This window comes from Bactrocera tryoni, chromosome 1 (genome assembly GCF_016617805.1).
Source record: "Bactrocera tryoni isolate S06 chromosome 1, CSIRO_BtryS06_freeze2, whole genome shotgun sequence".
In the NCBI taxonomy this organism is placed as follows: Eukaryota; Metazoa; Arthropoda; class Insecta; order Diptera; family Tephritidae; genus Bactrocera; species Bactrocera tryoni.
In genome coordinates, this window is record NC_052499.1 from 28,421,585 (window position 1) to 28,446,989 (window position 25,405).

The following is a 25,405-nucleotide window of genomic DNA, read 5'->3' on the forward strand; positions in this document are numbered from 1 at the left end:
AAAATTGTTGTTATGTAAATTGACATCAGGCAGGCAAAGTGAAGCAACAGCTTTAGACTTCAAATTGTGTGAAGCCCACTCTCAAGAGGTATAATAAATTAATTAATTAGTGATTTGTATTTTTAATGCAATATATTTTTATAACTGCTAATAAAATAGACAACTAAATTTTTATAAAGGGAATTTTGCAACTAAAATGTATCCAGGTAGTATGCGCCTATAAAAATATTCACATTTCAATTAGCAAATAATTTGTAGCTGCAATTTTAAAGTATAAATAACTCTTAGTATTTGTAAATTTCCTGACTGTGGCAACACCACGAGCTCTTAAGGCAAACTATCAAAAACCTCTGTGCGAAACCAGCTTTTAAAGCAATTTGTCCACGCATACTCTCACCTACTAAACTGTGCTTCCGAACCATATTTTTCACAAAATAAAAAAAGTCAAGTGTTTTGTAAGCGATGAGCAAGCTGTTTTTGTAGTTGTACGTGAGTACACCGCATCCACTGCATCGTCCGGTCGCTCGGTCATCGATGCAGCGTTGCCTAAAACCATTGAAATGGAAATGAATACCCCCCCAAAAAGCGTTCAACCGGCTATAAATGAATTTCGTAGCTAATTTGTTTTATTGCAATTTCAATTTCGACTTCACCCCGCCACGGTGCCAGCGTTTTTTTTTTGTGCCGTGTAAGCGTGAAGCGTAGTCTGCGGTTTAGCCGATGCAACGTGATAGAAATTCCTATTAGATGCCGTCGTCATCGCCTTCACAAGTAAGCAGAAAAACACTTCACGCCGCAGAAGCACCAACCATTTAGATTTATTTGATTCCTTCTTTTGGCTTTCAGTTTTTTCCTGCTTCTCACTTTTAATTCATTAATTAGTGGTTTGTGTATTGACAAAGTAAGCACGACTGTTGAACTGGTTGCAGGCTCGCTATATTATACCCGAGAGCTGCTGGTGGCGCAAGATATCGTTATACTTGTATACGGTATATCGCCCTTATCAATATTAGTATGAGAAAAGGAATCGACATTACATCTAAAAACGATATTGGTAATAAAATCGAATGTGGAAAATGATTGTTCCAGCTTCACAGAAATCCTAAAATATTTCGTTTTGCTTTTTAATCGGTTTATAGAAAAGAAATGTAAAATCCTTAACGGTCGTTTTCAAAAATTTACTATATCTGAACCAAAACAAGAACATGTAAACGTTACTTCGGCTGCACCGAAGCTATAACTTCCTAAAAAGTTGCATTTTAATAGCATAAAATGATATAAAAATTAATTTTTCTTAATATTGATTGGTCGGTTTGTGTGACCGCTATCTGCTATAACGGTTCGATCTGAACAATTTGTTCAGAGATTTCAGCAATGCTTTGGATAATAACCTGGGCCACATTTTATGAAGATTCATTGTTAAATGAGAAAGTTTCCCATACAAGGACTTGAGTTTGATTGTTCAGTTTGTATGGCAGCTATATGCTATAGTTGTTTATACAATTTTATTAGCAAATCAATCGTTCTCCAATTGCACTTTTCGTGCACTTTTGCCATTTATTGCCATGCCATTATGGTCGTAATAATCGTCCACCTGTGCTCGCTATTCTTCGAATTGTTGAAAATATCGAGCGAATATTTATACTCTCGCAACAATGTTGCTAACGAGAGTATTATAGTTTTGTTCACATAACGGTTGTTTGTAAGTCCTAAAACTAAAAGAGTCAGATATTGGGTTATATATACCAAAGTGATCAGGGCGACGAAGAGTCGAAAATGTCATGAACCAATCTGTCCGTTTCAAGCTGTAACTTGAACCGATGAGATATCATGATGAAACTTGGTACACGTATTCCTTGGCTCCATAAGAAGGTTAAGTTCAAGCTGGGCAAAATCGGCCCACTGCCACGCCCACAAAATGGCGGAAACCGAAATCCTATAAAGTGTCATAACTAAGCCATAAATAAAGATATTAAAGTGAAATTTGGCACAAAGGATCGCATTAGGGAGGGACATATTTAGACGCAATTGTTTTGGAAAAGTGGGCGTGGCCCCGCCCCCTACTAAGTTTTTTGTACATATCTCGGAAACTACTATAGCTATGTCAACCAAAGTCTACAGAGTCGTTTTCTGCAGGTATTTCCATATACAGTTCAAAAATGGAAGGTTATGTTCAAAATCACTAAAAGTGCGTTAACCGACTAATAAAAAACGTCAGAAACACTAAATTTTACGGAAGAAGTGGCAGAAGGAAGCTGCACCCAGGCTTTTTTTAAAAAATGATGGCGTGGCGCCGCCCACTTATGCACCAAGAACCATATCTCAGGAGCTACCAGACCGATTTCAATGAAATTCGGTATATAATATTTTTTTAACACCCTGATGACACGTACGAAATATGGGTGAAATCGGTTCACAACCACGCCTTCTTCCAATATAACGCTATTTCGAATTCCATCTGATGCCTTCTCTGTATAATATATGTATACATTAGGAACCAATGATGATAGCGGAATAAAACTTTACAAAAATACGGTATTTGAAAAATATTTAAATGACGTATAATGAAATCTCGATTATCACTTTATCATGCGAGAGTATAAAATGTTCGGTGACACCCGAACTTAGCTCTTCCTTACTTGTTTCTTTACATAATGTTCATGTGCCAATAGGAGAAAGAGCTGCTGGAAGTAAGGAAAATATTGCTGCCGTTCAAGGAAGTGTTGCTGAAGACCGCAATTTGTCGATTCCAAGACGTTTTCAAGAATTGTGACTGTCCTAAACGACAACCTGGCGGATTTTTAGAAAGGTTTTAGGCTTGCATCCTTATAAAATTGTTCTTACTCAAGAATTGAAGCCATTGGACCACCGCAAACGTCGTGAATTTTGCTTGGAAAAATTTGAAAACGATAACGGTTTATGAAAATCATCTTCTTCGATGCGGCTCACTGTCATCTCAGTGGTATGGTAAATCAAGAATGCTCTCGATTTTGGTGCAAAGAAAATCCGCAAATTATTGATGAACAAATATTACATTCACTTAAATTAACAGTTTGGTATGGTTTTTGGTCTGGTGGAACCATCGGTCCGTACTTCTTTCGAAATGAAACCGTTACTGTCAATAGAGATCAGTGTACATCGATATGATAACCAACATTTTATGGCCACAATTGCACCTGCAACAACCGAATTATTGCGAGAAAAGTTAGGAAATTCGATTATTTCGAGAAATCCTGACATTGAATGGCCTCCAAGAAGTTATGATTTAACACCATTAGACTACTTCTTGTAGCGTCATTTGAAGTCATCGGTTTTTAGCCATAAACCAGACTCTCTTCAGGCTTTAGAAGTCAATACTGATTGTTATATTCATGACATACGACTTGATTTAACATAAAAAGTACTCGAAAATTGGAAGATCATTTCAATGATATTATATTCAGAAAAACTATTTGAATCTCCTTAACAATTGGTGTGTTTTTTAAATAAATCACATCACTTTTATTGGCAAATCTGTATATATTTTGTATATATTTTTATGGTCTTCGACATTTTCTTTTGGGTGTTACAAACATCGTGACATTACTCACCAAAATGGACAAAAGCGATACTCGCAAAGTAATGATTACAATTGGGTTTAAACATTTCTCATTGAAAAATCTGGTTCCATCCGAATTTTTTTCGCCCTTTCTTACTTTATTTTTGTGTTCATTGTATACTATTTAAAGCTTTTGAGCTTTTTGCTTGAACTGTAATAACCAGTAATCGTGAGTGAAGTTTGCTGTTGTTTTTATCTTTTGTGAAACTTTGATATGCAACTCTCGTATATCCGTGCATTATGATATATGTATGTACATATGATATAATACATTACATTAGATTAATTATCACTTTAGGTGAAATTAATTAATTTGTGGACGCAATTGAGTTTTCGCCAATTAAATGTGTAGATTATAGCGAGCATTTTCAAAATGTCCATTAAAATGGACAGATTACTATTATATTACAAAATATTTTACACAAAAACACTTTACAGTTATTTTTAAATGAAATTTATAACGATGCATCTGTATTTAACGCATTTCTATACAAAGCTTCCCTTGACTCTTTGTGTGTATATATGTACATATGTGCTGAATGCGCTGACAGCTCGTAAATGAAGCGCCTCTGTTCATAATTATTTACATTTTTCCTTATTTCAGTTTTGCATTTTCCGTTTTGTTTTAATAAATTATTACCAGCCTTACCGCAAAGCTTATCATACATACTTTTGTACAACTGTAACGCAAATGTCCACCAGCAAACTTTGGTTAGCCACATCCATACTTGCATACAGACATGCATACATACTTATGTATTACAAATATACATATTTTATGTGAATTGCTTTTGTTTGCTAATTTTTATTTTCAACTAATTCCATTTGCAAATACAATTTTGCAATGAAATGCATTTCTGGCCGCCATGGAAATTTAAGTATTGCAGTGCAAATTCCTATGATTATATGTATAATATGTTCAGTGAATTCTCTCGACTGCATTTAACTGACATACAGTTTACTGCTTTCCATTGTTAACTATTCAGTTTTATATGTTGCCTACAATTGTTTGTATGTATGTAAGTATATACTATGTATGTGCATATGTACATACACATTTCACAAGTTATGTGTTAAATAATACATACATACATTTAAATGTATACATATATGTATGTATGCTCATATGCTAATATATCTACGAGTATATTATATTTATAATGTATTTGTATGCCAATATATACAGTATTGGACAAAGCATAATCCTGGTGGAATTTTCAAAATTACGCCAAATGATAAATAACACTTTGGGATTTGCCGATAATGCTTGGTTCACTATCCGTTATATTTCTACTTTTTTCTAAATGAACAGGATATATTAAGGGGGGGTAAGGTTTGTTTCGTCGAAAAAAGACCTTTTTTCGTGATTTTTTTTAGAAAAAATTATTGCTGTAGGTTTATTTTACTTATAATTATATGAAAGTACAACCTTTGAAGGATACTTAAAAAAAGTTTTATCGAAAAATAGCGAGGAATAACTTATACTTACTTATCGTCGATCTCTGCAGGCACCTCGAAAAAAGTTTTTGTGCGGTGACCAGCCTACAGCATCACTGGATCATCTGAAACCAAAAAATTAAAATGCTTTCCTTAGTTTATCTTTCAATTGACGTCGAGTTTTTTTTTTAATTTTAATTTTTCAATTTTTGGTACCATTTTCAAGCCAAAATGACGATTTTGGACGAAAAAATCGTCCTATTTGATATTGTAAAATTCTTAGAAAAATAAAACTTTTGGAAAAACTCGAATTCATTCGAGAGCTATATATATGTAGAATATTTGTACAAAATTTCAAAACGATCGATGCAGTAGTTCTTTCTGTAGGCTGGTCACCGACTTTAAAAATGACATATTTTGGGAAAATCGATTCAAAGTTTTGTACACTCAGCGCAGGTAGTTAGAGATACCGTTATTCAACCTGCTGTAACTTCGTTAGTTTTTCTCCGAATGACCTAAAACTTTAACACAATATTCTTGAGATGTTGATGGTTCAGAAAAAAAAAATAGAAACAAAATGGAAAAAAAAAGTTATCAAACCTTACCCCCCCTTAAATTTGCGACGAAGTTTGTAACACCCTTAAGGAAATGTCGGAGACCCTGTAAAATACTTATATATATGGTACATATAAATGGTATATGCTAAATATATGATAAATATAAATGATTAGCTTGGTGAACTGAGTCGATTTAGCCATGACCGTCTATCTGTCTATATGCAAACAAGTGCCTTAATATTTTAGATATTGATCTGAAATTTTGCACCCGTCATTAACTCATCAAGAAGCTGCTCAATTGTTGGAACGGCCGATATCGGACCACTATTACATATGGCTGCCATACAACTCAACGATCGGAATTAAGTGCTTGTATGGAAAACTTTTTTATTTGACGAGATATCTTGACAAAATTTCCAACAATGGTTGTTGTTTAAGACAATGATGCAATCTCCAAATAGTATGTTCAGATAGAATCGCTATAACATATAGCTGTCATACAAACTGACCGATCAAAGTTCTTGTAAGGAATCTTTTGAATTTGTTAAGGGTATTATAGCTTGAGGTTTTTTTTGTTTTATTTAAGAAAAACAGCAATTTCAAAACCAGGGTGCTTTAATTTTGTCCAATACTGTATATCCATGTATCAAAAGCACACATTAGTAAAATTGCTTAAATCCTTTCAGCTAAATGGAGAATAGCAAACATGTGCACACGTTTACTTATGTACATAAACACATTTGGGTATACATACATATGTATGTTAGTTAGATAATTACAGCACACTTTAGCATAGGTGGCTCATTATATTAAATATTTTATTAGAGAAAACTTGAAATATTTATATTGGAGTTGTATGATTTTGCACAGTTTTTCTCAATTAACGGAGTTACGACATAATGGAAATCCGTGGATTGCTTTGAATCCATTTTCAACTATTCCAGAGCGGTGAAATCAATGCTATAAACCTTTATTAGCCCTAGAAATATGGCGCTATTTTATAACTATTAGCCCTAGAAATATGACGCTATTTTATAACACTGGAAAGATAATGGTGTATCTTCTTCTAAAACATTTTAAAAATGTCAAAGTTTTTAAAATTACGAGTATTCGTTTTTTCACTGAATGCATTCATTTTCAGTATTATATAAACGTAAGTCTTGTATCGTAAATATGAGCATGCTATTTCGACATATCGTTATTTTACTAGGGTTAATACGAACCAGAAACTTCGCAATGCTTTAAAGAAAAGCACATGTTTTCGACAAAATTTTATTTAGTATTCTTTATAGTTGCCATCGAGTGACTTTTCCAACTTCTCGATATCATTTTTGGTTATAATAGACCTTTGTTTTTGCAACTACGTCTTCATCGATGTTAAATTTCTCGAGAGAGCATCCTTTTATATTCTAAAAACAGAAAAATAAAGTCATTCGAAGCTGAATGTATGCAATTTTGCCATGCTTCCTATTTATTTATTGTTATCCCCCATTAGTTCCCATTCCGCATGATGTGAGTTAATAAGTAATCATTTGGTTGGGAAATGTCATTAATATTTTATTTTATATATTCACTCACCGCCTTCAGAAATAATCTTATGTGTATGTATTTAAAATGCCGCTTTGTAACTAAAACTATTCATAAACGCTAAATAATTCTTACGTATTTTAATTGGGTTTCGGTGTGACGCTTGGTAAAGTTTTACTACAAACATAAAAAGCATTCATCACTTGGTATGAGACAGCACACAAATACACGCACGCCTTCACCCACACACACACACCCACGAACGCACATACACATACACTTTAGCAGCTAAAGCTTGTCTTGCCCTAACCTATTTATGCACAAATCGTGCTTAAATCCAACTACAAAGACACCACGTTTATACCTCTGTATTTCTCTTGTCTTTCGTCTATGTTTGTGCATATGTACGTTAATTTGGTGTGTGGTGTTTTAATTGGAATAAATCAATCAATCAACGAATCCTTGAATGAATCAATCAACAAAAACGTCCAACCTACTATTGTCTTCCATCCGCTGCCGCTTTGTATAGGAGCTACTACGTCGGCCTGCTGTCGTTGAGGAGCCAGTGAAGAGAGTGCACGTACTGAATCCCGGCGAACGTGAGTACCTCTCACCGAATCTGATTGGTGTGCAGAATATCGCAATGACTTTCCTGCCGCTTACTATGAATTTTGTCAATATTATTGATGCATTTCGCGAAATTGTCGACGGTGTGCGCTACGAAATTGTGCTCAACGCCGTCGATACGAAAGCGAAGGATGCCGATGTGGTGTGCCGACTAGTGATAATTGAAAGGCCCTGGTTGCGCACCGAATGGGGTGACAAAGTGCGTGAATTGCGCACCACCAACTGCACCAGCGAGGATGACACACTCACCGATCAGGCGGCACGCAGCAAGGCGCTTAACGATAAGTACACGAGGAATGCGCTCTTTAATGGCGGCACACGAAATGAGCTGACCGACGATGAAATGTCCAAATTGGAATCACAAATTCTACCGATGCCATTCGCCACGAATGATTTGAAGCGACGCGATGCAACAACGAGCACTACTACCACTTCCACAACAACAACAGCGCCAACCTCAATCTCCACTGCCGCCACAACGTCAGAACAATTAAGCACTGAAGCGACAGCGCGCAATGAGGATACGACCGCAGCAGCCGAAGCGGCAACTACGTCAACGGCGGCTGACGTGAATGATGAAGACAACGCAGAGTCTACATCGCCATTACCAGTGCTCACACAAGACGAAATGAAGTGGTTGGATGACTTTCTATCGGTGGGCGCACTTAGCTTTGAGCAAACGCAACGTGAAAGGCAGGAAGCCGAGCAGCAGTCAGCTGCTGGTGATAGTAGTAATGATGGCGTTAGTGAGAATGCGGCGAGTAATTATGTGCAGCAGCAGCAGCAGCAGCCTCAGCAGGAGCTGGTGGAGTCTGAAGGCGAGGTGGCAACAGAACAGGTAAATAGCGCGCCCACAAAATTATCACGGTACCCACAACTTGTGCCAGCTTGCGCACTGTTTTAAAAGTAAGCATCGGCAACGAGCAGCGTGCTCATCATTGAAAATGCATTAATTAAAATTTTTTTCTTGTCCCTGCACACACACACACTCACTCGTATCTCTCTCCAACTGTCTCTATTAAATGCGCCTCGATTTGTCCGTAGTCCTTTTCCTTTTTTAATACAATATGTATCCTCATAATTATATATACGAGGGCGGTTTATAAGCACATACTTGGTATACAACAGAAAAATTAAAATTTTGGAAAATCGCTCTTTTTATCCCGATATATTTCCCCAACTTCATTAAATGGTCTAAAAAACGCTTTTTGGAGGTTTGAACTATATATTTTTGGGTGTTTCCGAGATCTCTGGTGTTAACCAGATCGATACTAAGGCGAGGGGCACAAAATTACGTGGAAAAAATCTCGATTTGCTCTTAAACAACATCAAATACTGTCACTTTTGCGCTTATCGTCAGAACTGATGGAACCCATATCTCACGTATCTTCAATCGACAGTCTGCCAATACGTTATATGTATTTTGTGGTAACCGTCAGCATTCAAGGGTTGTTTGATTCCACACAATAACAAGAATCGAATGACCGGCCGAAATTGCTCTTTTCCCGATTTAAAAAAAAGGACGATCGATTTCATAAATGGTCAAAACAAAACTACGAGTCCGATTCGACGGAAATTCTATTTTTCTGCCCGGGAGAATGTACTACACATTAGTACTTAGCGGCGCCGAGTACACGTTAGTTATCGCATCACCTCGTACGCGTTCCCAACTGCCTCTACTTGAAACGCCGCGTCTTCTCCGTAATCCTTTCCTCTTCCCCTTTTGTACACACTTGGTAAACTGTAGGTGGCTTTGTATTCTCTACGGTTGTTATGTGTGTATTTGTCGTTTAATATCTGGTTTTGGCTACGCCGTCAAAATTTCGTATTTTCAATTATAAAATTACGCTCCCCTCTTCCCCAAAGTATTGTAATTGTCGTCAATGTTGTGTGGTTTTTTAGTCTACTTTTTGTTTTTGTCTTTCGTTTATTGTGTGCTATTTGTTTTATGGCTTTTCGCTTGGGTTTTTAATGTTTACGTCCTTGTTGAAACACATTGTTTTGTATACATATATATGTAACCTTATATATGTATAAATATGACATATGTAGACAGATATTTGTATGCATGTATGCACATATGTGTCCTCAAATTACGAAAGTGTGATTCTCTGCTTCATTTAATGAAATCGTCACACATTTGTATGCCTCCTTTTGCACTTACTATACATTCCTCACTTCCCTCAAGCTATCAGTGCCACCGGGTTTTGCCACAAAATCAACCAGCAACACGCTGACGCTTTCAACAGTATTCGTAATGCGACCGCTCCTCTTTTGATTTATCCACAATTTTAATTACTCTTACGTGCATATATGCGCCTTCGACCCCGAGTAATTTCTATGTTTGTACGCAAAAACGGCTTATGTCGAATATGTTGACTGCTAAATTTTAGGTTTATTTATTCGAGTGAAAATGGTTTATAACTCTTATGTATTTCCTTACAACAATCAAAATTTCGAATTTAGTTTTTCTCTAAATTAGATAGAGAACGTTTGCGATGCATCACCTTAGTTCTCCCTTAACTCGACTTAAGATTCTTTTACTTGCGCCAATAAAACTGCTCGAGCATTTTAGTTACATTTAAGCGCTAATGGTAGGCAGAGCGCGAAGCTCGCCTTTTAAGCTTTTGGTTCGAGTTATTATGTTTCATGGTTCACTGTTATATTATAAATACATGACTCAAAGAGTTAAAAGGTGAGCCTTTGTGCTAAAGTATGTACTTTCATCAAGCATACAAGCTTGAATGCCTTTTAGTATGTGAAATTAAAACTCTTTTCAAAAATATTTTTTAATTTTATTTGTTTGAATTTTTAAATTGATTATTTGAGTCATTTGTCAAAATGGTTAGCATAGCCATTAAGTTGATTTCATGATGAAATACATATACGTAAGTACAAATAAAGATCTTTTAGCTGAAGAGTTTTCAGTCTCACATAATAACAAGATCTAAGCAAATGATAACATAATATACAAGTATAATTGTCTCCAAATTCTAATTCATTTATCAAAATTTACTTTGACTAAAGGTCTGCCAGCATCGGTTGTCTGCAGAATTTTTGTACTATAATAGAAAGCATGGAAATATTTTTGTAAATATATGAAAGCTTAAATAGATATCTCTGTAAATGAAAAAGTTGGCTTAGTTACACCATTTTCATCGCATGAAGAACTTGGCTGATTTTGGTGAGCTCTGATTTGTTGAATTTGTCGCAATCATTCAGTCTTAAAATAAAAATAAATTTGAATTGCTTTTAGTCTATCCTTGACCGTGACGTCCAATCGATCTAAGAACGCAGAGTAATCTTGTTTTTTCATTGTTTTACCGTTATCGTGATAGTCACGCAATTAATGCCATGTATGTAAATCCCAAAAAATTATGATTACAACATTGTGGTTTCAGGCGCTGTGGTGCGTTATGATATATCCATGTTTCATACATACAGCTCCCATTCCCGTTTTTAGCCAAGTGAGGCTTCCCCCTTGTGTGACGTTTGAAGCTTGAACGATGTTTTTGTTGCAGCACTCTTTCAGCTGTTCTGAGTTTTGGGTTCGACTTCGATTCATCTCCCGAAGCCTTCTTCTTCAGTGCTCATTTTGGTTGTTGTTCTGTGTTGATGTATACATGTTGATTATACGGCTAAGAGCATCTATCCGTTCCTTGAATGGTCCCAAAGTTGACAAGGTGTGGTTATTCCTTGAGTGGTTAACGAATAAGACGTATTGCCAGGCCTGCCATTTATTTAAACATAAACAGTTGCGAAATTAGCTCGTCAACCATTTCTGCTGTGTGTTGCCCAAGTTACGGAATGCCGCATTTCTGCCGCAAAAGAGAGGCCTTAAATCGAGGTAATAGTGAAATGCTCGGGAATGCATTCTTCAAACTCCTGCTTCTGCAATTTAATTTTAATATCATGTAGTTTTAAAATGTCTTTATTGCCCCCACAGTGAGCATGAGCCGACATGACGACACCAGGAGCTGCTGTCCTGTCGTGTTTTCCGTTTTACAATACAAATTTAAGCGTGTATGTAGTTTGTGCTTCTTGTTTCTGCTTATTGAGTGTGTTCTTTACTTGTTTTGTTTGTATTAAAATATGTTATACGTTAACAGTATCTTAAATGGGTACAAAGATCAAAGCTTTAAATGCATTCGACTTGTTGTTTTTGGAATTTTAACTACCAGTGCACTCGTCTAGAGATTAAGCGGTCTTTATACCTGTATATGAATTTGTACGTGGTTTTTTGCTTTAATCACTTGTTAAATTGTTGGATCTAAAGCTTTTAATTCTAGTACGAGTATAATCCGTTCTGAGTTTGTAGAAGCCCATTTAATACTGTTTGGCTTGATTACTAATCAAAGCTCCCAAAAGTATTAAAACAAATTTTTAACTTAAACGTTAGCTAGAATATCCTTATAAACCATCGAAGAACTTAATTTTTATCGGCCAGTTTATATGGCAGCTATATGCTATAGTTATAGTCGTGCGATTTAAAAATTTTAAATGCTAGCATTTTTCGTGAAAATATCTTGTTGAATTAAAAAGTTGTTCATACAAGGACTTGATCATCACTTCAAATGCGACAACTACGTTTATTAACGCACCCATTAATCCAAAAGTAAGCTTCATCGCTGAACAAAATTGTATTGTGACGATTTGCAAACGTTACTCCGGAGCAAATCGGTTCATTATGAAATGGTAAACCAAACTGGGTGTAAATCAAGTAACAGCTGCCAGAAGTACCAACTCCGAAAAAAGTATTGCCTCATTGAAAACTCATAAAAAACACCCGTTGTGTCTAAAATGCAAGATGACTATTAAACTTTTATATACCGATCCTGTAAATCTTCTTCTTTTTTTGACTGGCCCAGTAAATACCACATTTAAATTCAGCCAGCGATATTTGACTCGAAATTCCTGTACTTTTATAAAACACTATCATATGGTATTTAGTAATAAGACATTTTCATGTTGTTATATAGAATTAGGTTTTTGTATTCTGTAATGGGTACTATTTTATTTTAATAATTTCTTTAATAATAATCAATTTCGGTTTGATAATTTTTTAAGTCATTTAAGGTTAAATATATTCACATGTGCTACATGCCCTTTTTTACACTCTTGTGTGCATTCCCTGATCTTATTATGTTGGTTTTAGGGAAATATCACAATAAGCCTTTGTCTCTTCAACTATTTGTTAACTTAATGTGTATGTGTATATATGAGTGTGTAGGTTTACCGATGCCTGTCAACATCAATTCAATTCATTGTCGATTTTCCTAGTTGAATTGTTGGTTTGTTGGATTTCCAATTGTCAGGTAGATGCCAGAGTAAATACAAACATATACATATATGGAGGTAATTTAATCATTTATTCAGGCATCTGAATATATTTGGCATTCGATTCTTTTGCCCCTAAGTCGGCGTTCATTAGAAATTCCGCTTTTCATGCAATGAAGCCGAGTTGTGTAAACAAATACATAGGTTATGTGCATATATGTATGTATATGCATTTATTCAACTGTGCCCTGCTGACAAAACAACTGAGTTTAATTTTGTGCCATATTTAAGGATTAATTTTGAGGTCTAAAATCATGTTTTCAATATTTATAGCGGGATTCCGTAACCAGTCTCTAGTCTCTATTTGAGACATTTTGAGGTAAAGTCTCAATTTGTGACTAGTTACTATTCACTAAACAGTATCTAGCGTTAGTCTCAAAATATTGCCTCAAATTTGAGACCTGATAGCTAGCAGGTCACAAAACTAAAAGGAACTCATGTATGCCATTTTGAATATACTGAATAGAGATCATCATAAATATTAATCGATTGTCGTTTTTTTATATTTTGTAAGCAAATCAAACACGAAAAATTAAAAATAAATTTTACATAAATTTCGTAAATATTATGAGACAAAGTCAACATATATTTTTATTTTTATCTATAATACTGTTTTTTGACTATGTTATAGAAAATTTAATATTTGTTATCGACATATTTATTTTCATTCAAGTGTAAAAACTTCTCTGAATAATGGAATGTAATAGATTTCGTGACTGTCACTTACAGAATAGCAAAATCGTCTTAAGTCTCAAAAATTGTCTCTAACTTGAAATCTCGAACTTAGAGACTTGAGACTGTATCACGGTACAGAATCGCACGGTTATTTTTATAGATATAAGAAATGAACCAAATACAGTTTGGCACTTGTTATTTTATCGATTCTTCGATTTTAGTTACAAACAATACCAGACTTAACTGTCCTAATACAGTCGGGCCTACACAACAGGAAGCAACCTGGACTTACATACATATATGCGGCGCAGGGCTCTCAACTCGCTAGCATTCATAATTTTATTTTGCATTTATGGTAGATTGCTTAACCTATTGTTATACTCTCGCAACAAAGTTGCTAAGGAGAGTATTATAGTTTTGTTCACATAACGGTTGTTTGTAAGTCCTAAACCTAAAAGAGTCAGATATAGGGTTATATAAAACTTGATCATTTTGACTGGAATATAGAATATTTATGTTAATAATGACACCTTTACGTCTGTTTATTTATTTGAGATATCATTTGAAACTTTTACATTTTACTCCATAAGAAGGTTAGTTCGCATTATACAAAATGCCCACTGCCACGCCCACAAAATGTATACCGCAAAACCTATTTATGTCATAACTAAGCATAAATAATGTTATTAAAGCAAAATTTGGCACAAAATTTCATTGACTGCATATTTGGAAGCAATTTTTTTGGAAAACGAATAGCCTGTGTGTCTAAAAATTATTGTTATCTGGAAATACTATAGCTATTGCAAACAATAGAGTCGTTTCCTTCAATTTCTCAGTACAGTTTGAAAATGGAAATATCGGATAATACGTCGCCCACCTCCCAGTACAAAGGTTATGTTGAAAATCACTAAAAAGTGCGTTAACCGACTAACAAAAACGTCAGAAACACTAAATTTTACGGAAGAAATTGCAGAAGGAAGCTGCACCCAGGCTTTTTTAAAATTGAAAATGGGGCGTGGCGGTCGCTTCACTTATGCGACCAAGAACCATATCTCAGGAGCTACTAGACCGATTTCAATGAAATTCGGTATGTAATATTATTCTTAACACCCTGATGATATGTACAAAATATGGGTGAAATCAGGTTCACAACCACGCCTTTCCATCAATATAACGCTATTTTGAATTCAAATCTGATGCCTTCTCTAGTAATATATACATTAGGAACCAATGATGATAGCGGAATAAAACTTTACAAAAATACGGTATTTGAAAAATATGTAAATGACTGATAATGAAATCTCGATTATCACTTTATCGTGCGAGAGTATAAAATGTTCGGTGACACCCGAACTTAGCCCTTCCTTACTTGTTTTTTAAATGGAATTCTAAGTACACCAGCATTACTGAGCAATTATAACCCGTTTCAGAGATTCAGTTGTATTTTCATTACAATTATGGTTGAAAACTATACTACATCCCCATTTTACTAATACACATATGTACATACATACAACAGTTATATGGGAGCTAAGGGAAGTATGCACACGATTCAACCCATTTTTAATAAACAGAATTACTCTTATCAGGAAAGGACAGACGCACTTTTTTTAAATTTTCAGCCCACAGACGCCCCTTGCTACTGCAATCCTCTGTGCCAAATTTCAGTTCTGTACATGTGAACAAAACTGTTATACGCTTTAGCAACATGTTGCAAGAGTATAATAAAAATCATATTGTATGTTTATACATACATAAATAATTTGTTTTGTCTAAACCTGTCCTTTTATTGCAAAACTTGTATTCGACTGGAATATAGAATATTTATTTAATACTGACACCTTTTACGTCTGTTTATTTATTTCTCAGTTATTTGTTTTACATTTACTTATTTTATATACGTTATACATTTGTGCCGTACATACATATGTATAATAATATTATTTATATAACCAGCACACATGTTTTGTTTGCAAATTTCAAAATTTCATGACTCACATTTTGCAAGCATCTTTTGAGACGAATTACTGTGTGTCAAAAAATTATTGTTAGCCATGAGCAAAGCAATTGCAAACAACAACTCTTCAATTGAGTAATGAACCAGAAATAATTCTTACGTCAAAAAACCCCAAAATACGCATTCATCGATCGTTGAAATTTGCATTGGAATTATTTAAACGTGAAGAATTAATGAAATTTTTAGTAGTAAAAAGGCAATGAAGCGGAAATTTCATAAATGTTGCAAACATTTATCATACATACATACATACATATGTATACTAATAATCGCAATTTCAAGTTTTTTATCCGTAACAGGCTTCACTCGGTTCATTGTTTTCGGCCTGTAAGGAATTTAGTAAATGATCATGAATAGTTTATTCGCCTGGTGCAGAGCACGCATATGTCCTAAACATTTCTCATCAAGTCACGTTCTGGCATGAATACGTGAAGTACACATTGACATCTTTCATTTTCAAAAGACCAAAACTTTCGATATAGATGCGTTTCGTAGATGCGTTTTTTCACTGGCGGACTCGATTTCTCATGTTTGGATCATCTGAAACAAAAATTTATTCTTATAAATAAAAAAGTAATTAACGTTTTTCTTTAATTTTTCCCCATGTTTTTTTACATAAATTTTGTCATAACATTGTCAATAAATTATAAAACATTATGTAGGAACGACGGCCAGGCGTTTTTTGAACATTAAAAATTTTAAATCAAATTAAGCAAATCGGTTCAGTAGTTCGACCGGAATCATGTCCGCCAGTTCAAAAAAGTGTGTTTGAGGAAAACGCGTTTAAAGTTTGAGGTACTGGTGTGTACTGTGCCAGGTATTATTATTTTTGGGCCTTTTTCGAGACCTTTCAATGGTAAAGTGGGTTTCTACATTAATTCTAAGCGTATAAGGGAACAGAAAATGCAAAAAAAAAACAAAATGTTGAAAAAAGATTTCCCTAAGTTTTAACAAATTAAGCAATAATTGAAACATCTACAATAACTGTTTAATATTCAATTAAGTATAAAAATATTTTTATTTTTCAATTTGTTTAATTTCAGGTGCATGTTCGTGCCAAACGTAGCTCTAATCTAGTTGGTGGTGCTAAGACATTGGACAAAAAGGATGCCGAGCAACGTCTGCAGGCGTCACTTGACAAACTTGCTGCCGGCGATGGTCCCAATTACAGGTGATTCTACATATTTACTTCCATATAACTCCCACATTCTAAAGAAAAATCTATTTTAATTTGCAGGATTTCAAAGGTCTATTCGGCCACCACACAGGTGGTTTCGGGCACATTGACGAAAATCGATGTAGAGCTCTTCAATGAGAATGATGAGAAGGAACGCTGCACCGTCAAGATTTGGGCACAACCATGGTTGCCCAATGGCTATGAGGTGACCTTTGACTGCCCCAATAAGGAATTGGTGAAACGGCGCCACAGTCGCTCGGTAGAGCAGCTAGAAAAGAAGACACACAAGAAACGCAATCACCACAGTTTGGACAAAACCGAGCATTTATTTAGCAAATTCCAAATTAAATACAATCGCCGCTATCACACCGCAATGGAGCATCAAATGCGTTTGCGTATTTTCAAACAGAACTTGGAAATTATCAAAGAATTGAATCGTAATGAGATGGGTAAGCGAGAAACTACAAATATACTTGCTATATACATATATATATATCTACATTTGTATGTGCAACTCGTCCAAGTCTAGGCAAAAGTTTCACTTCCGTGGCTTGCAACGTGCGCTATCAAATACTTAATATCCTCCTTTTTTGTGTTTACTCTTGCTTCTTTATTCACATTCCCAACCGTCTGCTGTTCTCTACACTCACAGGTAGCGCCAAGTATGGCATTACAGAATTCGCTGACTTAACTAGCACGGAATACAAACAACGTACTGGCCTGTGGCAACGCTCCGAGGATAAGCCAAGCAAGAATGCGCCAGCTGTGATTCCCAATATTGAGTTGCCAAAGGAGTTTGATTGGCGAGAGAAGGGTGTCATTTCGAAGGTGAAGAATCAGGGTATGTGCGGTTCGTGTTGGGCCTTCAGTGTGACGGGCAATGTCGAAGGCTTGCATGCAGTGAAGACGGGCAAATTGGAGGAATACTCTGAGCAGGAGTTGCTTGATTGCGACACAAGTGATTCGGCCTGCAATGGGGGTTTGATGGACAATGCCTACGAGTAAGTGTGCTTGTTACTGCAAATGTCTTCACTCTTCACTTTGTAATAGCATACATACATACATATATATTTATATATTATATTCTTTAAATTGCAGAGCGATAGAGCATATTGGTGGCTTGGAATTGGAATCCGATTACCCGTATGAGGGACGCAAAGACCAGTGTAAATTCAGCAAGTCAAAAGTACATGTCAAGGTCAAGGGTGGTGTTGATTTGCCAAAGAATGAGACCGCCATCGCACAATGGCTGATTGCCAATGGACCCATTTCAATTGGTGAGTAGATGGAGTGTTAAGTATTATATTACCGTTATTATAATTAATCAGTGCTCTGTATGAATTTGATCAGTATACTCGTAAGAACGGCGCTGTGTTATATCCGTTTTAACGAGGTATAGTGCATTCCATAACTCCGATGTGGGTTGGATACTATACAGTTGGCAGCAAAATAAATATTAACGCAACAATTCGGGAGAATGCATATAGTATTTGGTCACAACACGCGGACAATTCCCGATTACAGAGGAGACTTAGAGTAGCAAGCGCATCAAATCGATGTTTTAGTGCTCAACAATTTCAGTCGATGTGTGAGAGCTAGCATTTTCGTGGTGAAGAATGATCCTTTTTCACCGGTTGGTTTTCCTGATTTCTTGAAAGACAACTGGCAACAAATGATTGTGTACCACTCAGATTTTATTGTTCTGCGTTGTTTCAGTGGTATGGTTGCGACATGTCGAGTGTTTCCAAAAAAACGGGCAACTATTTGCTTGGAAGTGGCTCATCTCACCCCAGACATATGCGTAAATCCATAATTCGACACCTGTCACGATGTCATACACGGTATGTTCCAAAGTATACAGGACTTTTTGAATCTAGCGCCCCCTGATGGCGCCATCTATGTATGTGCCGATTGATGCGTTAGAATCTGCTATCTTTACCGATTGTCCAGTGATAATTTCATTACATTTCATTGATTGGAAGTGAAGTTATTGCGTTTAAAGTGTCAGTATGTATGTGTTATGCGAAAATGAGCTTCGAACAAAGAGCCAACATTAAATTTTGTTTTAAAATTAGTAAAACTTTTACCGAAATGTTTCAATTGAAACAAGTTTATGGCGATGATTGCCTATCCCGTAGCAGAGTGCACGAGTGGTTTCAACGTTTTTAAAGTGCTCGTGAGGACATAAATGAGGATCAACATGTGGGCCAATCAAATTCCGTGATCAACGGAAATTCCACCGAAACTGTGCGTGAATTCATCAAAAATCAGCCGAAATCATCATTGAAATTCATGAAAATGGAATTGAACATCTCCAAAACATCGATTTATCGCATTTTGACCGAACATTTGGGCTTACGAAAGGTGTATGCACGGTTTGTTCCGCACAAATTGACTGACGACCAAAAATTGCTCGGAATCCAACATTCGAACGACATTATTAAAGAGGTTTATTTGACCAAAAATCACATTTTAACCATTAACCACTCCCCGTATTCATCTGATATGTCACCGTGCGACTCCTTCCTTTTCGGAAAAATGCATTTGCCCATAAGAGGAAAGGATGAAGCTTCATCGTCTTAAATTTAATTAAGTTCATCTATGTCCTCTTGATGAAGTAATCCTCGTCGAAAGTTGTAAAACAAAATCGAGCAAAAAAGTTGTCGGCTTAATTCCATTTTTTGTCGAGAAGAATATATTAAGTGACTGTAAACAACACAAATAGTGCTCGTCTGTCAAAACGTTCTGAGTGTTCATACCATTAAAAATGTCAAGCTTTATGAAAAAATTGTGATTTTCCATATTGCAACACTACTGTTGCCAAATTCCGACATGACAACCAACCTTCCGTCGTATAGCGTTCACGATATTCATTAATGATCAAACCAAAAAAATGCTAGGTCATTGAAAGGATCATTTGATCATCAGTCGACTAATCATTGCAGCAAATTCGAAAAATGCTGTTTCGAGAAAAAACAAAAATAAACTGGACTAAGGGGTTACACTTTGAAAACCACAAAATATATTTGAAATGTTCTTTTAAAACGTTAGTGTGTTTTTTAAAGGTATAAACTGTTAAAAAATTAATAATTAAATTAAAAAAAATTCACTCAAGGAATGCCGCCTTTAAATTAACGATTTTTGATTTCTCATTGATTGAAAAGAAAGCCGTGACACTTTTATACCAACACTGATTAGCTTAAAAAGTGTGCACAATATTTTGTATTTTTGTTTTCATTTTAATTAAAACTACTCTCTATTGTAGGTATTAACGCCAATGCTATGCAGTTCTATCGCGGCGGTGTCTCTCACCCCTGGAAGGCATTGTGTTCTAAAAAGAATCTCGACCATGGCGTACTTATTGTCGGCTATGGTGTCTCGGACTATCCTATGTTCAAGAAAACATTGCCCTACTGGATTGTGAAGAATTCATGGGGACCCAAGTGGGGCGAACAAGGCTACTATCGCGTCTACCGCGGCGATAATACCTGTGGTGTCAGCGAAATGGCCTCATCGGCAGTGCTGGAGTAAAACGATTTAAACGCGAGCAAGCAGTTCATATAAGATTATTCACAAATAAGTGAATAAGTTAAAAAAATGCAATAATTAGTTTTTTTTAGTAAATGCTCACACATTAATCATAAAATTAATACGAAAAAATAACCCTAAATTAAAAATATTGGCAAAAGTCATACCTAAACAAAAATAAATAATAAAATGTTTTGCGATGTAAATTTTCATGGCCAAAATGCAAATAATCATAAACAAAATATTTTGTAAAACAAAAAGAAAAAAAAAACATTTTATGAATATACTCATCACGACTAATATTTAAATACAATATTTTTACCGATGTTTTAAGTTGATATATTTTGTAATGTAATCGTTTAATTATACATATACATATATATTATATGAGAACATACGTATATATAAATAAATAAACGTTCTTGTAGAAGTAAATACATACGAAACAACTTTATAATTTATAAATTCAATAATAATTCACTGTTCATATTCGCTCAGTTTAATCAACAGTAGACGCAGCTTTCTTGCTTCCAAGCCGATGGTTAAGGGTTCAGCAGGCACTTCGTCAGTGGCGGTATAGATGTTGGCGGGTGTGAAGAGGCCGTAAACTGAAATATTAGTCATTAAAAGATAATAATAAAACAATTTTAACCACTAGTGCTAGCTTAAATTAAGGAGTGGGCTTAGTCTTTTTTAAACAATACGTCTGGATCATAAAAAGATGCAATTATTATTCAAATTATATCAAAATGTTAATATTCAAATTTTTATATACTCAGATACAGGCTTAATTAAGTCTAATAAAAATTCTCAGATTATATTGTTAGGGTTAGAACTTTTTCCAGGGCTCTCAGACTGACGTAACCTCTTAGAACCTTGAGGCTGTGATATGCTTAAAATATACAAAAGCCACTCAAGCGTTATTATAAAAACCTCACCTTCACAAGATTTCAAGAAATTCAGCACCTCCTGCACCGCCGGATATGGCAGAATAATATTCTGTTTCGCCATACCTGTGAGTAGACCCAACACACAACGCTTCACATGCAGCCAAGTGTCTGCATAGAGACGAGCACCATTGCCGCCATCCAAAGCGTGCGCAATGCGCGACAAACCGAATTCATAATTGGATTTTGCACAATACAGGGTGCCCACAACTAGATTAACTATGCACAAATGATGATACTGCTTGCCCATGTTGCCCTTCAACTCTTCGGCTTTCTCCACTTTGCGCATCAGCTCCTCGGCTTCTTCATTTTGAAAGGTCATTATGTATGAGACGCAGAGATTTGCTAAAACCGCCGCGGGAACTGACATTATCTGCATGAGAATGACATATGAAAATAACAACACTTAATACCTAAACTATAAATGTTTGCTCTTACGTCGTCATTGTGCTGTCGCACGATCGGCTCATAGAATGCTGCGGACTCTTTGTACTTGTCGCCCTGCATGAAGAGCACGTGACCGGCATTGAGACGCCAAACGGAGTTCTCCGAACAGAATTCAGCACTGGCGCGGAACTCACGCTCGGCGCCGACAAAGTCGTCATCACGCCAGTAAATCCATGCGCGTGCCAACACAACCGGCATGTAACTGTGTTGTGGTAAATTTGATATATTTCATTAGGTTCTATAAAAATAAAAAATGTAAATTACTCACAGTTCCAAAGCGTTCTCATAGTCTTGCAGGGCACTGCGTAGCGCCAGCTGATCGGTGGTGCCGCGCATCTCTTGCACTTTGGCAGCCAGACTGCGTAGCTTGCCCGCTAAGCTCGAGGCTAGGACTCCTAATTTTTTCTCTGCCAATTCCGAAGAGGTTTGTGCAGTTATCAAGGCGTCGAGCAGCTCATAGAGATACTGGTTTCATACAAGAGAAAAGGAAAGTAAAAGGAGAGATTTTCAAAACGATATTTGCCAACAAAAAAACCTGGAATCGGACTCCAACATTACAAAATAATTTTCTCTGAACTTTTTATTGCGTCTAAATATAATTATATAATTAGCCACTTAAACATCCTCTAGATGTTTGGACAAACAATAGATCTCAAAATTAAACACATTATTGACATTATAAGAAAATTCTAACTCGTTTCACAGCTTCTTCTTTACGAGTATTAATAGTGTTCAGCGTTTAATAATTGAGATAGAACAAATCTTGTTATGTGGCCGAGGTTACAAGAACAGTTATCAAGTTCTAGGAATCGTTTTTTAATCGAAAAGTCACCAAAAATATACGATATATTAATGGGTGTTATAAGTCTCTTTTTGTCTATAGCAGCACTGAATACGTCATTGAACGAATGATTATCTCCATCTCTCTAACAATATCTCTCCAACCATGCACTGATTGCTGTCCTCGAATTAGGTATCGAATTTTGATTATTTTCTAATAACTGTCTTCTATTGTGCTTATATCTGACATAATCGCTAAAACCTTTAATAGTTTAGAAGCCATAAAGCTCCATAAATGCATACAATTTTTAGAGCAATTCAAACTGCGTCGAAGTACTAATTTGTCCAATTATCGATCAAATCTAATTATAGTCAGTGAAGCCACACTTTTTCATTGAATATTGAATATTGCTACAGTTTTAAATACCTGTGACAGATATTTATAGGTTAGATCCGTATGCTCCGCCAATATATCGGCGGCCATTTCGTACATTTCATGTTTACAACAAATCAATAAGATATTTGCAAAAGTCTCCTTCGGACAGGCTGGTGGTCCAAGCTGCAAAAGAAACGCCAATTTGCGCAAACCGGCTACCGGACCTTTCGGATCGGTCAATGCCATATTATGCAATGTAACCGGATCTAATTCACTCTCGGAGCGTGGCGGCAAATCCAACAGCGAATCGTGTGCAGCATCCACTAAGAAATTACACAAAAGATAGAGAATATGAACAACAACACTAACACAGCTGTAATTGAATACGTACAATTGCCATCCTGATACTCGATAGCCGCTTTCAAGTTCAACGCCTGTGTTATGCCCGACATGGCCATCGTAATTGGATTGCCGACACTGCGCGCACTGCCGTCAGTATCGATTTGCGCGCCAATGCCCAACTCCGGATGGTTGCGTATGCCGCGGTCCACAATCTCCGCTTTCAGTGCGAAAGTGCAAAATAAGAGGCAAAACGATAAAACAAGCAATTCAGTTTTAATTCCAATTCGCCCGCACTTGCCGTTCTGTACTCACTAGTATATTCCACGGCCTGTGTCTTTTCCTTCTTGTGAAAATGCGATAATGCCAAATTGTATGCCACCAGCGGATTAAAACCGCCCACCTTCAAAGCGTTCGAGAAACGCTGCACCGCCTTCTCAAATTGGTCGGCATGAAAGAGTAGACAGCCTTCATCGTTGAGTGTTTCCGCATTACCGGCGGCACGTTGATTCAAAACACTCTGCGCGCCCGCAAAGTCCTCACTGGAGTAGAGTATGGCGGTCTGTAGTTGTAGGCAGGATTCCCGCAGTCCTTCGTGTTCGCTGATTTGCTTTAAGGCGCGCAGTGCATCCCCGAAAATACCCGCCTGGTAGAGCGATTGTGCATAGTAAAATCTGAAATTGATTTTGGAAGTTCATTAGCTGGTCCTGGACCAATTGAAGTACTATTGCACTTACTTATATTTCGCTTCCTTAGGCACCAGCGTGCACAATTGTTCATAGCAAGTCGCGGCCTCTTCATATTTCTGCGCGTGATAGTAGCAGTAGCCCAGCGTAGAGAGACCCGCTCTGGTGTTGGCCGCCTCACCGAAACTTACCATGCACTCGATCACATCATCGTAGCGTTTGTCTTTTATCTACGGCCCCAAATAACACAGAAAATGTTTTATTGAGTCTCTTGATAGACACAATCAAAATAATTTTTACCAAATTGTAGATGGTTCGCGTTATATGACCTTCCCTTAAGATTATGCCTTGATGCAGCATTATTAACACAATTTATTTTGCCTAGTGCTATATATTTTGTAATATTAAGATTAATAGTTGGTTTATTAAAAAAAAAATATTATTTCAATCGTGACCTTTCCAAGCTCTAATGTGTACCTATAAAACAATATGTGAAAATGTACCGGTCACTCAGATCGTTTGTTTACTGTCCTTCTTGGTTTCCTTGGTTACTAGCCACATTTATGTGACGCCAAGTTTTCATAACAAACCCCTTTGCTTATCATACAAAGCATGTACATATGTATACCACAGTTCAACTAATTTTTGTTCGGAATGGAATAATTGAATTATACAATACTTATCGGTATTACATGTACGATGATATCGCAAAACTATTGTGAGGCCTTTGAGATCATTGGTCGTATTAAATTTTATCATTTTTCTTTACCATTTTTTATACCCTGAAATATAGGTTTTGGCAGTGAACGAGGACAAGACGAAATATCTCCAGTCATCAAACAAACAGTTGTCGCACTCGCGACTTGGCTCTCACGTCACTGTTGACAGTCCTGACTTTGAAGTTGTAGATAGTTTCGTATATAAGGGGAACCAGCATAAACACCACCAACAATGTCAGCCCGGAAATCCAACGCAGGATAACTCTTGCCAACAGCTGCTACTTCGGACTGAGTAGGCAATTGAAAAGTAAAGTCCTCTCTCGACGAAGCCAAACTCTATAAGTCGCTCATAATTCCCGTCCTGCTATATGCTGCAGAGGCTTGGACGATGACATCAACTGATGAGTCGACGTTAAGAGTTTTCGAGAGAAAAGTTTTGCGAAAGATGTATAGTCGGCTACGCTGGCTAGGTCAAGTTGTCCGAATGGACGAAAACACTCCAGCTCTGAAAGTATTCGACGCAGTATCCACCGAGGGAAGTAGAGAAAGTGGAAGACCTCCACTCCATTGGAAGGACCAGATGGAGAAGGACCTGGCTTTACTGGGAAGTGGCTAGAAACGATTATTTTAC

General features: G+C 36.3%; 2 protein-coding genes across 3 annotated transcripts in view; one reads left to right on the plus strand and one right to left on the minus strand.

Annotated features, from left to right (window-relative positions):
* The window catches only part of LOC120769662 (putative cysteine proteinase CG12163), a 40,714-nt gene extending 19,788 nt beyond the window's left edge, over window positions 1-20,926 (plus strand). Inside the window, exons 2-7 of one of the 2 annotated variants that reach the window (XM_040096774.1) lie at window positions 7,649-8,584; window positions 16,819-16,946; window positions 17,013-17,401; window positions 17,605-17,953; window positions 18,051-18,229; window positions 20,218-20,926. In XM_040096774.1, the coding sequence (XP_039952708.1) occupies window positions 7,649-8,584; window positions 16,819-16,946; window positions 17,013-17,401; window positions 17,605-17,953; window positions 18,051-18,229; window positions 20,218-20,483 (2,247 nt within the window). In that variant the 3' untranslated portion in view covers window positions 20,484-20,926. The remainder of the gene's footprint in view (window positions 1-7,648; window positions 8,585-16,818; window positions 16,947-17,012; window positions 17,402-17,604; window positions 17,954-18,050; window positions 18,230-20,217) is intronic. The other variant, XM_040096784.1, reaches the window with a different exon arrangement.
* On the minus strand, window positions 20,806-24,415 carry LOC120769673 (tetratricopeptide repeat protein 30 homolog). The gene is made up of 9 exons (XM_040096796.1): window positions 24,356-24,415; window positions 24,107-24,285; window positions 23,685-24,043; window positions 23,422-23,589; window positions 23,082-23,353; window positions 22,143-22,339; window positions 21,866-22,076; window positions 21,419-21,800; window positions 20,806-21,088 (listed from the first exon to the last, which is right to left on the minus strand). Exons 1-9 carry the CDS (start codon window positions 24,413-24,415, stop codon window positions 20,958-20,960), a joined length of 1,959 nt encoding a protein of 652 aa, XP_039952730.1. The 3' UTR covers window positions 20,806-20,957.
* Between the last annotated feature and the right edge of the window lie 990 nt (window positions 24,416-25,405).

What these genes read in the sequence shown, in the direction of transcription:
- LOC120769673 (XM_040096796.1), bottom strand. Translation starts at nt 24,415, where the DNA reads ATGCTGCATCAAGGCATAATCTTAAGGGAAGGTCATATAACGCGAACC. An exon ending in CCTATAAATATCTGTCACAG is followed by an intron (nt 22,340 to 23,081) that starts GTATTTAAAACT and finishes GTATGAAACCAG; the next exon opens with TATCTCTATGAGCTGCTCGA. An exon ending in TTTCTTGAAATCTTGTGAAG is followed by an intron (nt 21,089 to 21,418) that starts GTGAGGTTTTTA and finishes CTAATATTTCAG; the next exon opens with TTTACGGCCTCTTCACACCC.